At 37.4% G+C, this 12,969-nt stretch overlaps 1 protein-coding gene across 1 annotated transcript in view; it reads right to left on the bottom strand.

Annotated features, from left to right (window-relative positions):
• Positions 1-524: 524 nt before the first annotated feature.
• NUDCD1 (NudC domain containing 1) overlaps positions 525-12,969 on the bottom strand; it is a 64,042-nt gene continuing 51,597 nt past the window's right edge. The window contains exons 9-10 of the mRNA XM_006892332.1: positions 3,016-3,175; positions 525-817 (exon numbers count right to left, since the gene is read on the bottom strand). Coding sequence (XP_006892394.1) covers positions 525-817; positions 3,016-3,175 — 453 coding nt within the window. The remainder of the gene's footprint in view (positions 818-3,015; positions 3,176-12,969) is intronic.

A 12,969-nucleotide genomic window follows, 5' to 3' on the forward strand; every position in this document is an offset into this window, starting at 1 on the left:
AAAGAGAAAAAATTAACAACGATTACCAGGTAGTTGTTGGTTTTTTTCCTTCCTGTTGACTTGGAATATGCAAACTTTTGCATTACCTTTCATTTTAACGTAATCCAATGTTATTATATGGGTATAGAACTTAGCACTGTATCAACAAACAGAGAGCAGACAATATTTTCTTAACAATGAATTCTTTATCTTTTATACAAAGGATGAGCTTTCAGTTTTACTTTTTAAAAATAACGACACTTGCTAATGCTTGTTCTACATTTTTACAGAAGCCAATTTTCACAAAACTTTCTTCATTCCATACATAGCCCACTACAATTTTTACAGAATCATAATCTCTTTCAAAAGATTTCTAAGATCTTTTAAAAAGTTCTTTTAAAAAATTGTACAAGATATGTGTGCGTAATACAGTAAAACTTAACAGGCTACAGCCCAGCTCTCTAACTACCATGAAATATAACTGCCAAGCCCTCGATCTATTATTGAATACATTTTCAAAACAAAGAACCAATATGCTGGAGTAATTAATTCTCAGTATTTATCTTTATTAAAAAGAGGTTTTTGGTAGTGAGAACAAATAATCTCTCGTTTGTTGCTTGAAAACCTAAAATAGGCTCACTGGTTTCTAGGCTTGCTACTTGCTGCTTAGCAACCTGGCCGACTTGCCTGCCTTCCTTTCTGTTGTAAAGGACAGTGGACATGGGAGCAGGCTGCCGGTAGATGAACACGCGCCGGAGACACTCGCACAGAGCTGCATAGGAGGCATTCGGGGCGCAAGCAAAAAACTTTTTGTCTCTCTTTGAGGCTTGGACGTAGCCTGCCAAAAAGACCAGAAGATAAAAAGAGAAGAAAAGTAAATTACATAGAAGGACATTTCTGAATTAATATTTCACATTTCCTAATTTTCATTATAAAATGTCTGATTCAATTAATGTCCTAAATATTGTAATGGTTCAGTTCTGATCTTTTAATGATTAGCCTCAATTAATCTCTTGCAACAGGTGCAGAAATTGCAGCTTCAGTTCCAAAAGAGCAAAACAGAGAGTTTTAATTTCCCTAAGAGATGCACAGTATCGTTCCATTTCATTTCCGTGAATAAGTAGAACACTCAAAATTTTTAACCAAAAACACTAAGAATACGCCAAAATATCTTCAAATGTCAATCTACTATTTATGTTTATGAATCACAGATAAGATATTATAGAATCTTTCCCCCCCCCTTTCTCCTATCAAATAAGTTGAACATGGTTATACAATGACATTATAAGTTATTTCAGGAGATGTTAAAAATACATATCCTATCCTTTTGAAAGTACTAATATTTCAATGCCTTCTCTTATTATTCCTATAAAGTTAGTGGAATATTTTTATACCAATATCAACCAACACTATAACAGGATTTTGTTGTACAGAAGTAGGATCCTGGGACCACTACAAGCTCAAAAGGGAATTCAAGTACCTAATCTTAAAAACTGATTTAAGACCATCCATAAAAATGAATTAAGCTTTAAAAATATTGCAATCTCGTCTTTTTATTCATGTACATGTTTTAAAAGCATGTTTACAGATAAAAGGATATTTAAATTAGGATATTTAAAATGTGACATGGTTACTAAAGGTTGTAATACTATAAGATCTATATTGGAAAAGGTTTTTTCCAAGCCTTTATTACTTACACACACATACACACTCAACATGTAAAATGAATTCTCACCAAACAAAGAATGAATAATGGAAGCACAGCACAGGCAGATCAACACTGGTTTTTTAATGTGAGGACAGCTTGAGGAGATAAACATAAAAAGCATATAGATAGCTCTTCGAATGGTTTAGAATTCGCTCTCCAGGATAACCATGTCAATATTAAAATAATGCTCATAATTTCTTAAGATTAGGTATCTAATATGTTAATTTAAATTCAAATATAGTCATTTCCTCTATAAGTGGGAATCCGAGGATATAAATGTTAGATTTGTGTATGTAAAAATTATATAGCACAATTTTCTTTTTTATTAAAGAAAAGGAAACTTTTTTATAAAAAAAAGAAAATTACATTATTTGAATCAGACATTTAAATTATAGTTTCTATAAGGACTGATTCATTGACGGAGGTAATGGGGATAAGTGTGTCATAAACAGTAAGATTGGCACAGGATAGAGCGGGGTTTAGGGCACAAAGGGTCGCTGGGAGTTGCAGGCAACTTGATGGCATATAACAATCACAATAGACACTTGAAATTATGTGGTTAAATTCTTAAATCAAGCTTTGTATTTCAGGTCACAAAAATCCATTTGGATTCAGTTTAACAAACTCTTATTAAATTGCAATACATAATTTTAAAAGCCTCCTTTAATTAGCGTTGAGCATATACAGCCATTAAAATGCATAATTTTACTATATGCCACTAGTTTAAAATAACCTTTCAGGAATACAATATCTGTTGCTAATGCCCATTTAAAAAATTCTCCACATAATACTGATGTATTTTGACATAAAATTAAATATTGTATACATCTATAATTACGTAGTGTGAAATAGTTTTCAAGCCCTGATTTTGACATTAGTATTTTCCCTCATATCTTATAGAATAAATTTAACTTCTGCTTATCAGCATGTTCTGATACTCATTTTCATTAAAATGACTCTCCCCATCAAAACCTGAACATTAGTGCCATAGAGTACTGCCCAATCCTTGTTCATATTGAAAATTATATACACCTAACTCAGAATGAACAAATGAAAGAGTAAAAGGAGTTAACTGGTTAGATAAACACTTTGATTTCTATTCTGAGTTGAACTTCTCCACAAGCACAAACACAGATTAGTCTGATTATTCCAACAGAGTAACATTCATCTCCTAGAGTACCAGCAACCAAATTACAGCATAAATCAATCCAAATGTGTAACTAGGACAGCTCAAATGTTAAAAAGAAAAAAGAGAAATGAACTTTTAAAGAAGTGATGACTGTAATTTCTGATATAATAAAGATGCTGTCAGAGGGCTTGTTCTGTACCTAAAGCATTGAATGTTGCAATGTGCTCCCACATGTCGTCTGGTTTGCTGGAGTGTGGCTGCCAGAGAAGGGCATCTACATCATGGCGCAAACAGAAGCAGGGCATTTCTTTAGGATCCACAACGACAGAGAAAAGGTACTGATTGCTTCCAAGATTCACCTAAAAAGTAACAAAATATAAAATTAGTAGCTTGCTCAACATCTGATTAATAATAACAACTATTTAAGTCTTAGCTACTGTTCTAAACTCTCTATGCCTCCATCTTATCCGATTAGCACCTCCAGGAGGAATGAGCCATTGTTATGTCTACTTTGCAGAAGAGGAAAGTGATACACAAAGGTTTTCAGGAGCCTGGACCTTTTCAGCGTGGTAGTAGTAACTGGTGGAGCTGGGATTTGAACCCAGTGTGCACGCTTTCACCCATTATTTTACGCTATCTCTCGGTTATTAGCTGCTAGTGTAGAAAATACTATGAGAATCATCAATTTCATAAGCAATTTTTTCCTATTTCTTCAAATTATAAAATATGAAGTTTACTAATGTTAAACTTGTACTAATTACCAAGCTTGAAAGTTGTATTATTTATGTGTGTATCATATTTGCCAAGTTTGTAATAAATACTTATCTTCTAAAAATCCTGTGAGGTTGCTATTATTGTTAAGAGATGAGGAAGCAGATTTGGAAAGCTTGAACAATTCTTCCCAGGCTAAGAAAAGTCAGAGGCCTAAGATCCAAACCAACTGGGTATTATTGGAATACTGTTTAATCAAGTTTCCAGTGTCATTATTTATGCCAGTTAGTTGTTATTGCAATTCAAAGTGACAGCTAAAGGAATTCACTTTAATAAAAAAATCATCAAGCTGAGACTCACAGTTGAATTCTATTTGTTGTAACACCTTTTGAATGAAGAAGAGCGGCAATGATTCTCTTCAGTAGCAATACAATCAGAACTTAAAACGTCCAGCTGACTAAATATCAACAGAAATCATCAAATGTTTTAGAAAAAAACCCAACATGTATAGTACTTTACATACTTGAGGGCTCAGCCTCAGTTGCCGTATCTGCCGGTCTAAGTGTGCTCCATTGTGCACAGGGTCTATGTTAGTCTGGAGCATATGGTGCCCCTGATCCAGGCCATACTCTTTGCAATTACTTGCTATGAATCAAGAAGCTGGACAATAACTAGGGATGACAGAAAGAGAATTGATGCCTTTGAGCTGTGATGCTGGAGAAGAATACTGAATATACCATGGACTGCTAGAAGAACAAACAGATTTGTCCTAGAGAGGGTGATACCAGGTTGCTCCTTGGAGGCAAAGACTCTGAAGCTTTGTCTGATATGCTGTGAACATGTTACAAGGAGGGTCCAGTTCTTAGAGCGGTACATCACGCGTAGGAGGGTGGAGGGACAGTGTAAGAGAGGAAGATCTTCAATGAGATGGATTGACTCAGTGACTAGGGTAATGGCGGTAGTTGTGTCAGAGACAGTAAGAGTGGCACAGGATAGAGCAGGGTTTGGGGCTGTTGCACAAAGGGTCGCAGGGAGTTGCAGGCAACTTGATGGCACATACCAACAACAACAACAACATATTTAACAAATATTTGAGTGGTTTCAGGAATTTTAAAGGAGAATGGCAAATTATAAAAGACTAGGTTCAAATAAGACGGACCCTGAGCAATTTTCAACAGGGAGTACTTTAAAGTGGCTCTCCATCAGGGACTTACAGGTACAACTGTGCCCACAAGCTACTGGTGAGAGGGAAAACCAGGGACAGTAGAACACAGTCTCTAGACCCCAGGATACCAGAGAATAGGGACTCTGCACAGGACAAGTCCCATGTTTGTCCTCCACAGAGGACTGGGAAGGGGCGGGCACACAGAAATCACCAAATTATTACCGCTTTCTCTTTCCTTTGGTAAATGCTGGATACATCAAGTTTCACTTCAGAGTCATAACTAGCCAAATGACCTTTTATTGGAAGTCTGAAGGACTCAGATTGTTTTACTGCTTTTCCCTGAACACTCCACCCTAATCCTATTTGCTTACCAAACCTTTGCACACCCTAAAAAAATTCCTCATTTTTTTACCAAGGGTTTCCACTCCTTTAAAAAATTCTGAAAAGTGCATAGAAATTCATTTATTCATTCTCAAAAGCCAAGAATCATTTAAAGAATCAGTAATTAAGTTGGCTGCACTCTGATCCTCTCATCCCTTGAATCAAAAGCAGTAAGAAGAGAGAGGATTCTGTATTAGAAAGGCTCTCAAGGGAGATGGAGTAACAAGGGATCCTATGTACAACAGCCCTATACCCTGCTCTATCCTGTGCCAATCTTATTATCTCTGACACACCGATCCCTATTACCTCAGTAACTGAATCAATTCACCTTATTGAGGGTCTTCCTCTCTTGCAGTTCCTCCAACCATTCAAGCATGAGGTCCCTCTCCAAGAACTGATCCTACCTTGCGATGTGTCCAAAGAATGTCAGATGAAGCTTCAGAAAACTTCCCTTCAAGGAGGAGCCTGGTTTTACCATTTCTAGGATGAACCTGTTTGTTCTGTTAGCAGTTCATACTACAGTCACTACTCTTCTCCAACACCACTGCTAAAAGGCATCAATTCTCCTTCTATCATCCCTAGTCACTGTCCAGCTTTCTGATGCATAGGAAGTAATTGGGGACACCATGGCCTGGATAAGACACACCTTAGTCCCCAGACTGACATTGTTGCTCTTCAGTACATTGGAGAGGTCACTTTCACAGCACACTTTCCCAATGCAATTCATCTTTTAATTTCCGGGCTGCTTATACCATGAGTGCTGATTATGGAGTCAAGCAAACCTAAACTGTTAAAAATCTCAATCTCTTCGCCATCTGTCATAATGCTGCCAAGCATTCCAGTGGCTCTTGATGTTGACAATCAATCCATATTGAAGGCTGCAGTCCTTGACCCTCTGCAGCAAGCCCTTCAGGTCCTCCTCAGTTTCAGCAAGCAGGGTTGTGTCATCTGTAGAACGCAGATTGCTGATGAGGATACCTTCAATTCCGATATCACATTTCTCCTCATAGAGCCCAGCTTCCCGGATAATCTGTTTTGCATATAGATTGAAAAGGTATGGAGACAGGACACATCCCTGGTGTATACTCTTCTCAATTTTGAACCATGCAGTGTTTCCTCGCTCTGTTCTGATGACTTTGGACATACATATGCTCTCAAAGACCTCTGCAAAGTACTGAAGAGCTGTGGTGCTGTAGAAGAGTACTGAATATATTATGGACTGTTAGAAGAATAAACAGATTTACCTTAGAGAGGGTGAAAGCAGGCTGCTTCTTCGAGGCAAGGATTCTAAAGCTTAGTCTGACATACTGTGGACATGTTGCAAGGAGGGACCAGTCTTTGGAGAAGGACGTCATGGTTGGAAAGGTGGAGGGACAGTATAAGAGAGGAAGACCCTTGATGAGATGGATTGATGCATTGACTGCGGTAATGGGGGTAGGTGTGTCAAAAACAGCAAGATTGGCACAGGATACAGAAAAGTTTAGGGCTGTTATGTATAGGGTCTCTATGAGTCGCTGGTGACCGGTGGTACATAGCAACTGGAACAATAACAACAAAGTCAAATGCAACAACCAACCAGTAGCAATCAACAGTGGAAGCAAAAAGAACAACAATATCTAAAACCAGGAAAGAAAAAAAGATTCAAGTAGAATAAACTGAGTTACTTACACAGCAGCAGAGTCTCACTTAAAAACCGCTCCTAATGGCACTGGTGGCCCAGTGCGGAGGGAGAAAGATGGGCAATCCCTTCCCATGCAATTTGCTACCTTTGAAAACCCACTGGAGGGTCAGCTATGGGTTGGTTCAGACTCAGTGGTACATACCAACAACAGTGGTATTCATACAGAAGAGTACAAAGCATAGTTGTTAATATTTAGTTAATATTTACTAAATACTTTTAATAAAAATGTTACTTTCTCATCAGAATGCTCTATAGCACATAAGAGATTAATAAAAAATTTTAGCAATTTTACTTTTTTAAAAGGGAGGCCTTAAAAGATAATTTTGGCACATAAAATGGAAGGCATTCATATATTTAGGCTTATTTGAAAAACTTATTTTAAAAGACTTATTTGAAAAACTCGTATTCTTTATTAATGACAAATTAATATCGTAATACATTGCAAAGAAGTAGGGGGAAATTTTAAATCTATGAACCTTTTTTGGCCAATAATATACAATTCCACATCCTTTTATAGCTACATTTATTATAGTAAGGGTCATGTTTGAAATACTGGCAAGGAGTCCAATGAGAGCAACATAATCTTCAGGGAAAAATTTGAAATATTAATTCCAAGTAGTTAGTCAACTGACTGTCTTTTTCTTTGAGCTTTCACAAAGATTCAGGAAGATTTAATGTCACAGAAAAGATATTTGAAAACTTTAATTACAGCAGTTCCCAAATTACATTGAAAAACATTAGAAGAATGTTTTATGTATTAAAACATAAAGTGCATGTAGAGAGACAAGGAGGTAAAGTTATTGGAGTCATTTTCATTCCAAATTAATATAGGACTTATTGCTAGAACGACTTCTGTATTTACTCTTTATGAAGTGCTGAGCTATGTCTACTCCTTGTTTAACTTTCAGTACCTGAGAAGTAGGAATATAATCCCATTTCATAGAAGAAAAAACTTAAAACTCCAACTAGTTTACCTGAGAACTTAAGAAGCTAATTAATAGTATTTGGAATTTAAATTCTATGTTTCAGCCACCACACTACGTTCTGTTCCAAACCCCATTCTACAGGAATTAAGAAATTTGAAAAGTGTACACTCTTGGGGAGAGCTTCTTCAAAGCTGGTCTTCCAGATATTGTATGGTCCATAATTTGTTACTGTCAGTGAAGCTGTGCTTGTTAGTTGTTCATGCACAGCATGTCCAATGTTGTCTAAAAACAACGGAAGCTAATGGAAAGAAGTGTTACCAGTCCCGAGGTGCATTTTTGTTTCAACATCCATTCATCAAGTTGATGACAAAGAGGAAACTGATATATCAATCTCAAATAAATTAGCCAAACAAAAAACAGATCACAGATAAAAAACAGAAAATAGTATGAATACTTACCAAGTCTTTACAAGGGTAATAAATGCTTTTAAGATCATTAAGCTCAAAAGAAACAGAAGAAAAAGCAAAAGGTCAACTGATTCAAATATGTTAACATTTAAAATATCATTATAATGGGGGAGAAACCAATGGCAACAAAAAATATTATTTGGAAGTGTTTTCAATATAGCCCACAATCAAATCATATACTATATAAAGAACAACAAATAAAACTAAAAATTTAAAAATAAAAACAGAAGTTCCTACAAGATAAGAAGATAAAGATACATCATAAATCAGCTTCAACGAATTAAAGAAACTCAATACAAAATTCTTATCAAATGAATCACACTATATTGCCCACTTTCAGAATTTTATCCTTTAGCCAAGCCAAATCCGTTGTAATACTTTAAATAACCATAGAGGGCATAAGAAGAATTGATGTCTTTCAGTTGTGCTAGAGAAGAGTACTGAACATACCATCGACTGGAAAGAGAACTAACAGGTCTGTGCTGGAGAAAGTGAAGTCAAGCTGTTCCCTGGAGTCAAGGATTTTGAAGGTCTATCTGACATACTCTGGGCATGTTGTCAGGAGGGACCAGTCCTTGGAGAACAACATCATGCTTGGGAGGGTGGAGGAACACCACAGAACAGGAAGATCCCGGATGAGATGGACTGACACAGTAACTGGGGTGATGGGTTAGGTGTGTCAGAGACAGGAAGACTGGCCCAGGATAGAGCAGGGGTCAGAACTATTGTGTTTGGGGTCACTATGAGTAGTTGTTGACTTGATGACACACAACAACAATAATTTTTGATTTCTAAAATTATGGGAAACAGAAATCCATTAAGTACGTCAAAATGAAGTAATGATATTAGTAGAATATAAATATTTTTCACAATATAGATATGACACTATTTCATAATGTCTTAATAATTAAAATAGTGTTGCTATAATCAAGAGGGACCAGTCCTTAAAGAAGGACATCACATTTGGTAAAAATAGAGGGCCAGGGAAAAAGAGGAAGAGCCTCAGTGAGATGAACCGACACATTAGCTGCAATAACCAGCTTGAGTGTAGCAACAACTGTGAAGATGTTTCATCCTGCTGTACTTGGGGGTCGCTAGGAGACGGGAGCATCTCAGGAGCACCAAATAACAATGCTAAGTGAATGAGCGGCACATACACACAAACACTGAACGCGTGCTGTAGATGGGCCAATTTTCAAGAGCCATATGCACAGTCCTGGTTTGTTCTTTACACTTGGTTTAAATTTACATGGTGGTGCACTGTGTTGTTAGTTGGTCGGTCAACCCAAAGGTGCACAGTGCACATAACCAGAAGCTCCACAAGGGAAAGACAGACTCGATGGCAGTGGGCTTGGTTTTGGTTTGATACAAAAAAAGAGCAAGTAAAACTGGTGAAGTCAATGGGACAAATCATGACAGAAGCACAGTATTGGAATATTTTCTATTTCCTGCTGCTAGCTTCTTTCACTTTAAAATGTCTTTAAGAAGGCAATCAAATTATTCTGATTAAATCCTGACCCTTGAGTATCTTTTCAATATTCTATATAAGTAATTGAAAAGCATGTACAAAGCACTTGTACAGCATTTCAATGCATCACAGTTGCCTCAAGGAGAAGCATTTCTTTTTATAAACTGAGTTCCAAGTGCTAAAACAGCTACTTCTAGAACATGGAATATCATCTTTATTTGAAACAACTGAAATACTATAGTTAATCAAATTGTGTGTTGTGTGAGAATATAATGGGAGCCACATATAAATCATCATATTTTTCATAGCCATATTAAAAGGTAAAAAGAAAAACTTAAGTGTGTGTTAGGAGATTTAATGTTTTACTTAATCTAATATAACCAAACTCTCGTTGTTGTTTTTGTTTGTGGCTAAGTGCCATGGAGTTCTAGATGACTCATAGTGACTCTATGAACGAAAGACCTAAACTCTGTTGTATAAATATAATTGTTTCACTAAGTTCATAGAGTTTCCAGAGGTAAGCTATTTTGAAGTGGATGCCACTCTTGTTTCCAATCTGTTTTTATCTGGGAGCTCTACCAAATACTGTCCGCCATGGGTAACCATTATCACATTGGAACGTCAGTGTCACAATGTTTACCATCACAGCAACCAAGAGTTACCTTTGTACAGCAAATGGACAGACCAATGCTATACCACTTAGAAGAATGTTTGACTGAAAGCAATTAAAACTAGGCCAAAGGACCCAACTGCCTTTTTAAACACAAGGTCAAATGCATTCAGCTCACATCCAATTGTGAGCTAAACAAAACAAAACAAAAAACAACAAAACAAGTAAACAATCTACATCCAAGCCTCAACCAACACAAGAAAACGAACCTTTGTAAAATCCAACTGCTCCACACATCTTCCCAAACTGGATGGCAGCCCTAAACTGGCTACCAAATGCCTTTTTACATAGAAGACCAAATGCAATCAGCTCATATCCTCATTATCTTATCAGTGGTTTATAATGATTTTTAGTTGATATACTGTTTTTCATGCCATCTTTAAACTTGAATTTGTACTTTATACTGACATATCTTAACAGACACAAGCTATAGTTTCAGGGCTCAATAGCTGCTAAATAGGTCTAAGTAGAGACAAAAATAATGAATCTATAATTGTATTTGCCTACTAAACTGTCAACAGTTTCATCTTGCTCGGATCTACGATTAAAACTTTGGTACAAGCAGTCAGGAAATAAGGAGACATATTGTAATGGGAAAATTAGCAGTTTGGGAATCTTTCCTAATTATTGAGGAGTACTGATGTCAGTTTGAGGACTAAGGTGCGTCTGATTCAGGCATAGTCTCTGTGATTAGCAGTTATGCATCTGAGACCTGGACAATGAATAAGGATGACAGAAAAAGAATTGATACTTCCCCCCCCCCCCCAGGTGCCTGTCAGGGCCTAGGTTTCAGCTGTCCACACCACAGCAGTGGGCAACGAGCTTAAAGCCCCTGATGGCTCTGGGCGCTGACTCTCACCAGTGGCTATGGATGAAGAATTGATACTTTTGAGCTGTGGTGCTGATGAAGAGCACTGAACATCCCATGGATGGCCAAGAGAACAGACATGTCTTGGAGAGGGTGCAGCTGGAGTGCTCTCTGGAGGCAAGAATGATGAGGCTTCACCTCACATACTCTGGACATATGGACAGGAAGTGCTATTCCTTGGAGAGGGACATGATGTTGGGAAGGGTGGAGGGTCAGCAAAGGAGAGGAAGACCCTCAACCAGGTGGATTGACACGGTGACTGCTAAAATGGGCTCTTGTGTGTCAGGAAGTATGAGGATGGCACAGGGCAGGACTGGGTTGAGATCTTTTGTTCATAGGGTTGCTATGAGTCATACTTGACTTAATGGCACCTAATGACAAAACAACTGATAGGAGCTTCAGACCCCAATATCCATATCTTTTTTTCTTCTTCTTCTGTGATATTTAACTTTGCTCTCTTCTAATATGCTGTTCCAAGTGTTCCTTTAAAAATTTATGATACCAAAAGGGTTTAGTTCTTGGAAAGGCCAACATGCTTGGAAGGGTGGAGGGGCAGCTAAGGAGAGGAAGATCATGGATGAGATGGATTGACACAGTAACTGAGGTAATGAGGGAGATGTGTCAGAGACAATGACATTAGTTCAGAACAGGGAAGGGTTCAGGCTACTGTGCATATGGTCACTATGAGTCACAGGTGACTCAAAGGCACACAGTAGGAACAACAACAACAACAAAGGCTAACTCTAATCCCAATTTCCATTTTTTAAGAGAATTGTATATGTTGGAAAATTTGTCAGTAACAATACAGAGTTTTGACCTTTGTGTTATAGTACATTTTACCCAAACTATAAGGAATCATATTGATCTTCCCATTGCAACTTATCTATACTTAAAAAATTACTAACACTAATAAAAAAGTACTTTTAGCTGGGGAAAAAGCCAACAACCCTCTGGTCCAACTGAGACAAAGATAAGATTCTTTAGTTTTAATTATATACTATTAGGGTTTGGTTTTTAATTATATACTATTTGAACCCTCAACTGTGATTTTTAGGGGGAAAAAGGCATAAAGTGATGGAAATATCCTCTCTAAAAACTTTTGTTGTTATGTATCATCAAGTCCACTATGACTCACAGCGACCCAGTGCACAGTAGCTCTGAACCCTGCTCTATCCTGAGCCACTCTCACTGTCTCTAACCCACCTGCCCTCATTACCCCAGTTATTGTGTCTGTCCACATCATCAGAGTTTTCTTTTCCTTCACTGTCTCTTGACTCTTCGGGAGCCCTGGTGACCTTGTGGGTAAGGAGTTGAATTCAACGGAAAAACCTATGGTTTGAATCTACCAGGTGCTCAGTGGGAGAGCGACGGGTAATCTCTTTCTGTACAGTTTAGAGCCTCTGCAAACTGCTGGACAATCAGGAATGAGTGAGTCCTGTCTTGATGGTAATGAAATTTTTTAAAAAATATATTCCTTATGCACACCCATGTTTATCACGCTTTGTTAACAATAGCAAAGAGCTGGAAACAACCTAAGTGCCTATCATAAAATGAATGAATAGAGAAGCTCTGGTATATTCACACAATGGAATACTATACAACACTGAAAACCAAGTAACTCATGAAATATTATACAAAATGCGTGACCCTGGAGGACGTTATGCTGAGTGAAATATCAGTCACAAAAGGACAAATACTGCATAGTGCCACTGTTGTAAAACAGGATTGACATCAGGGTTGGGGGGACACTGAGAAATATGGGATAAATTATGTATGCTGCATTGAAACAGATGAGGGACAGAACTGTTTAAAAGGG

The sequence above is a fragment of the Elephantulus edwardii genome, unplaced genomic scaffold (assembly GCF_000299155.1).
Source record: "Elephantulus edwardii isolate Elephantulus edwardi_28Jun2011 unplaced genomic scaffold, EleEdw1.0 scaffold00114, whole genome shotgun sequence".
NCBI lineage: Eukaryota > Metazoa > Chordata > Mammalia > Macroscelidea > Macroscelididae > Elephantulus > Elephantulus edwardii.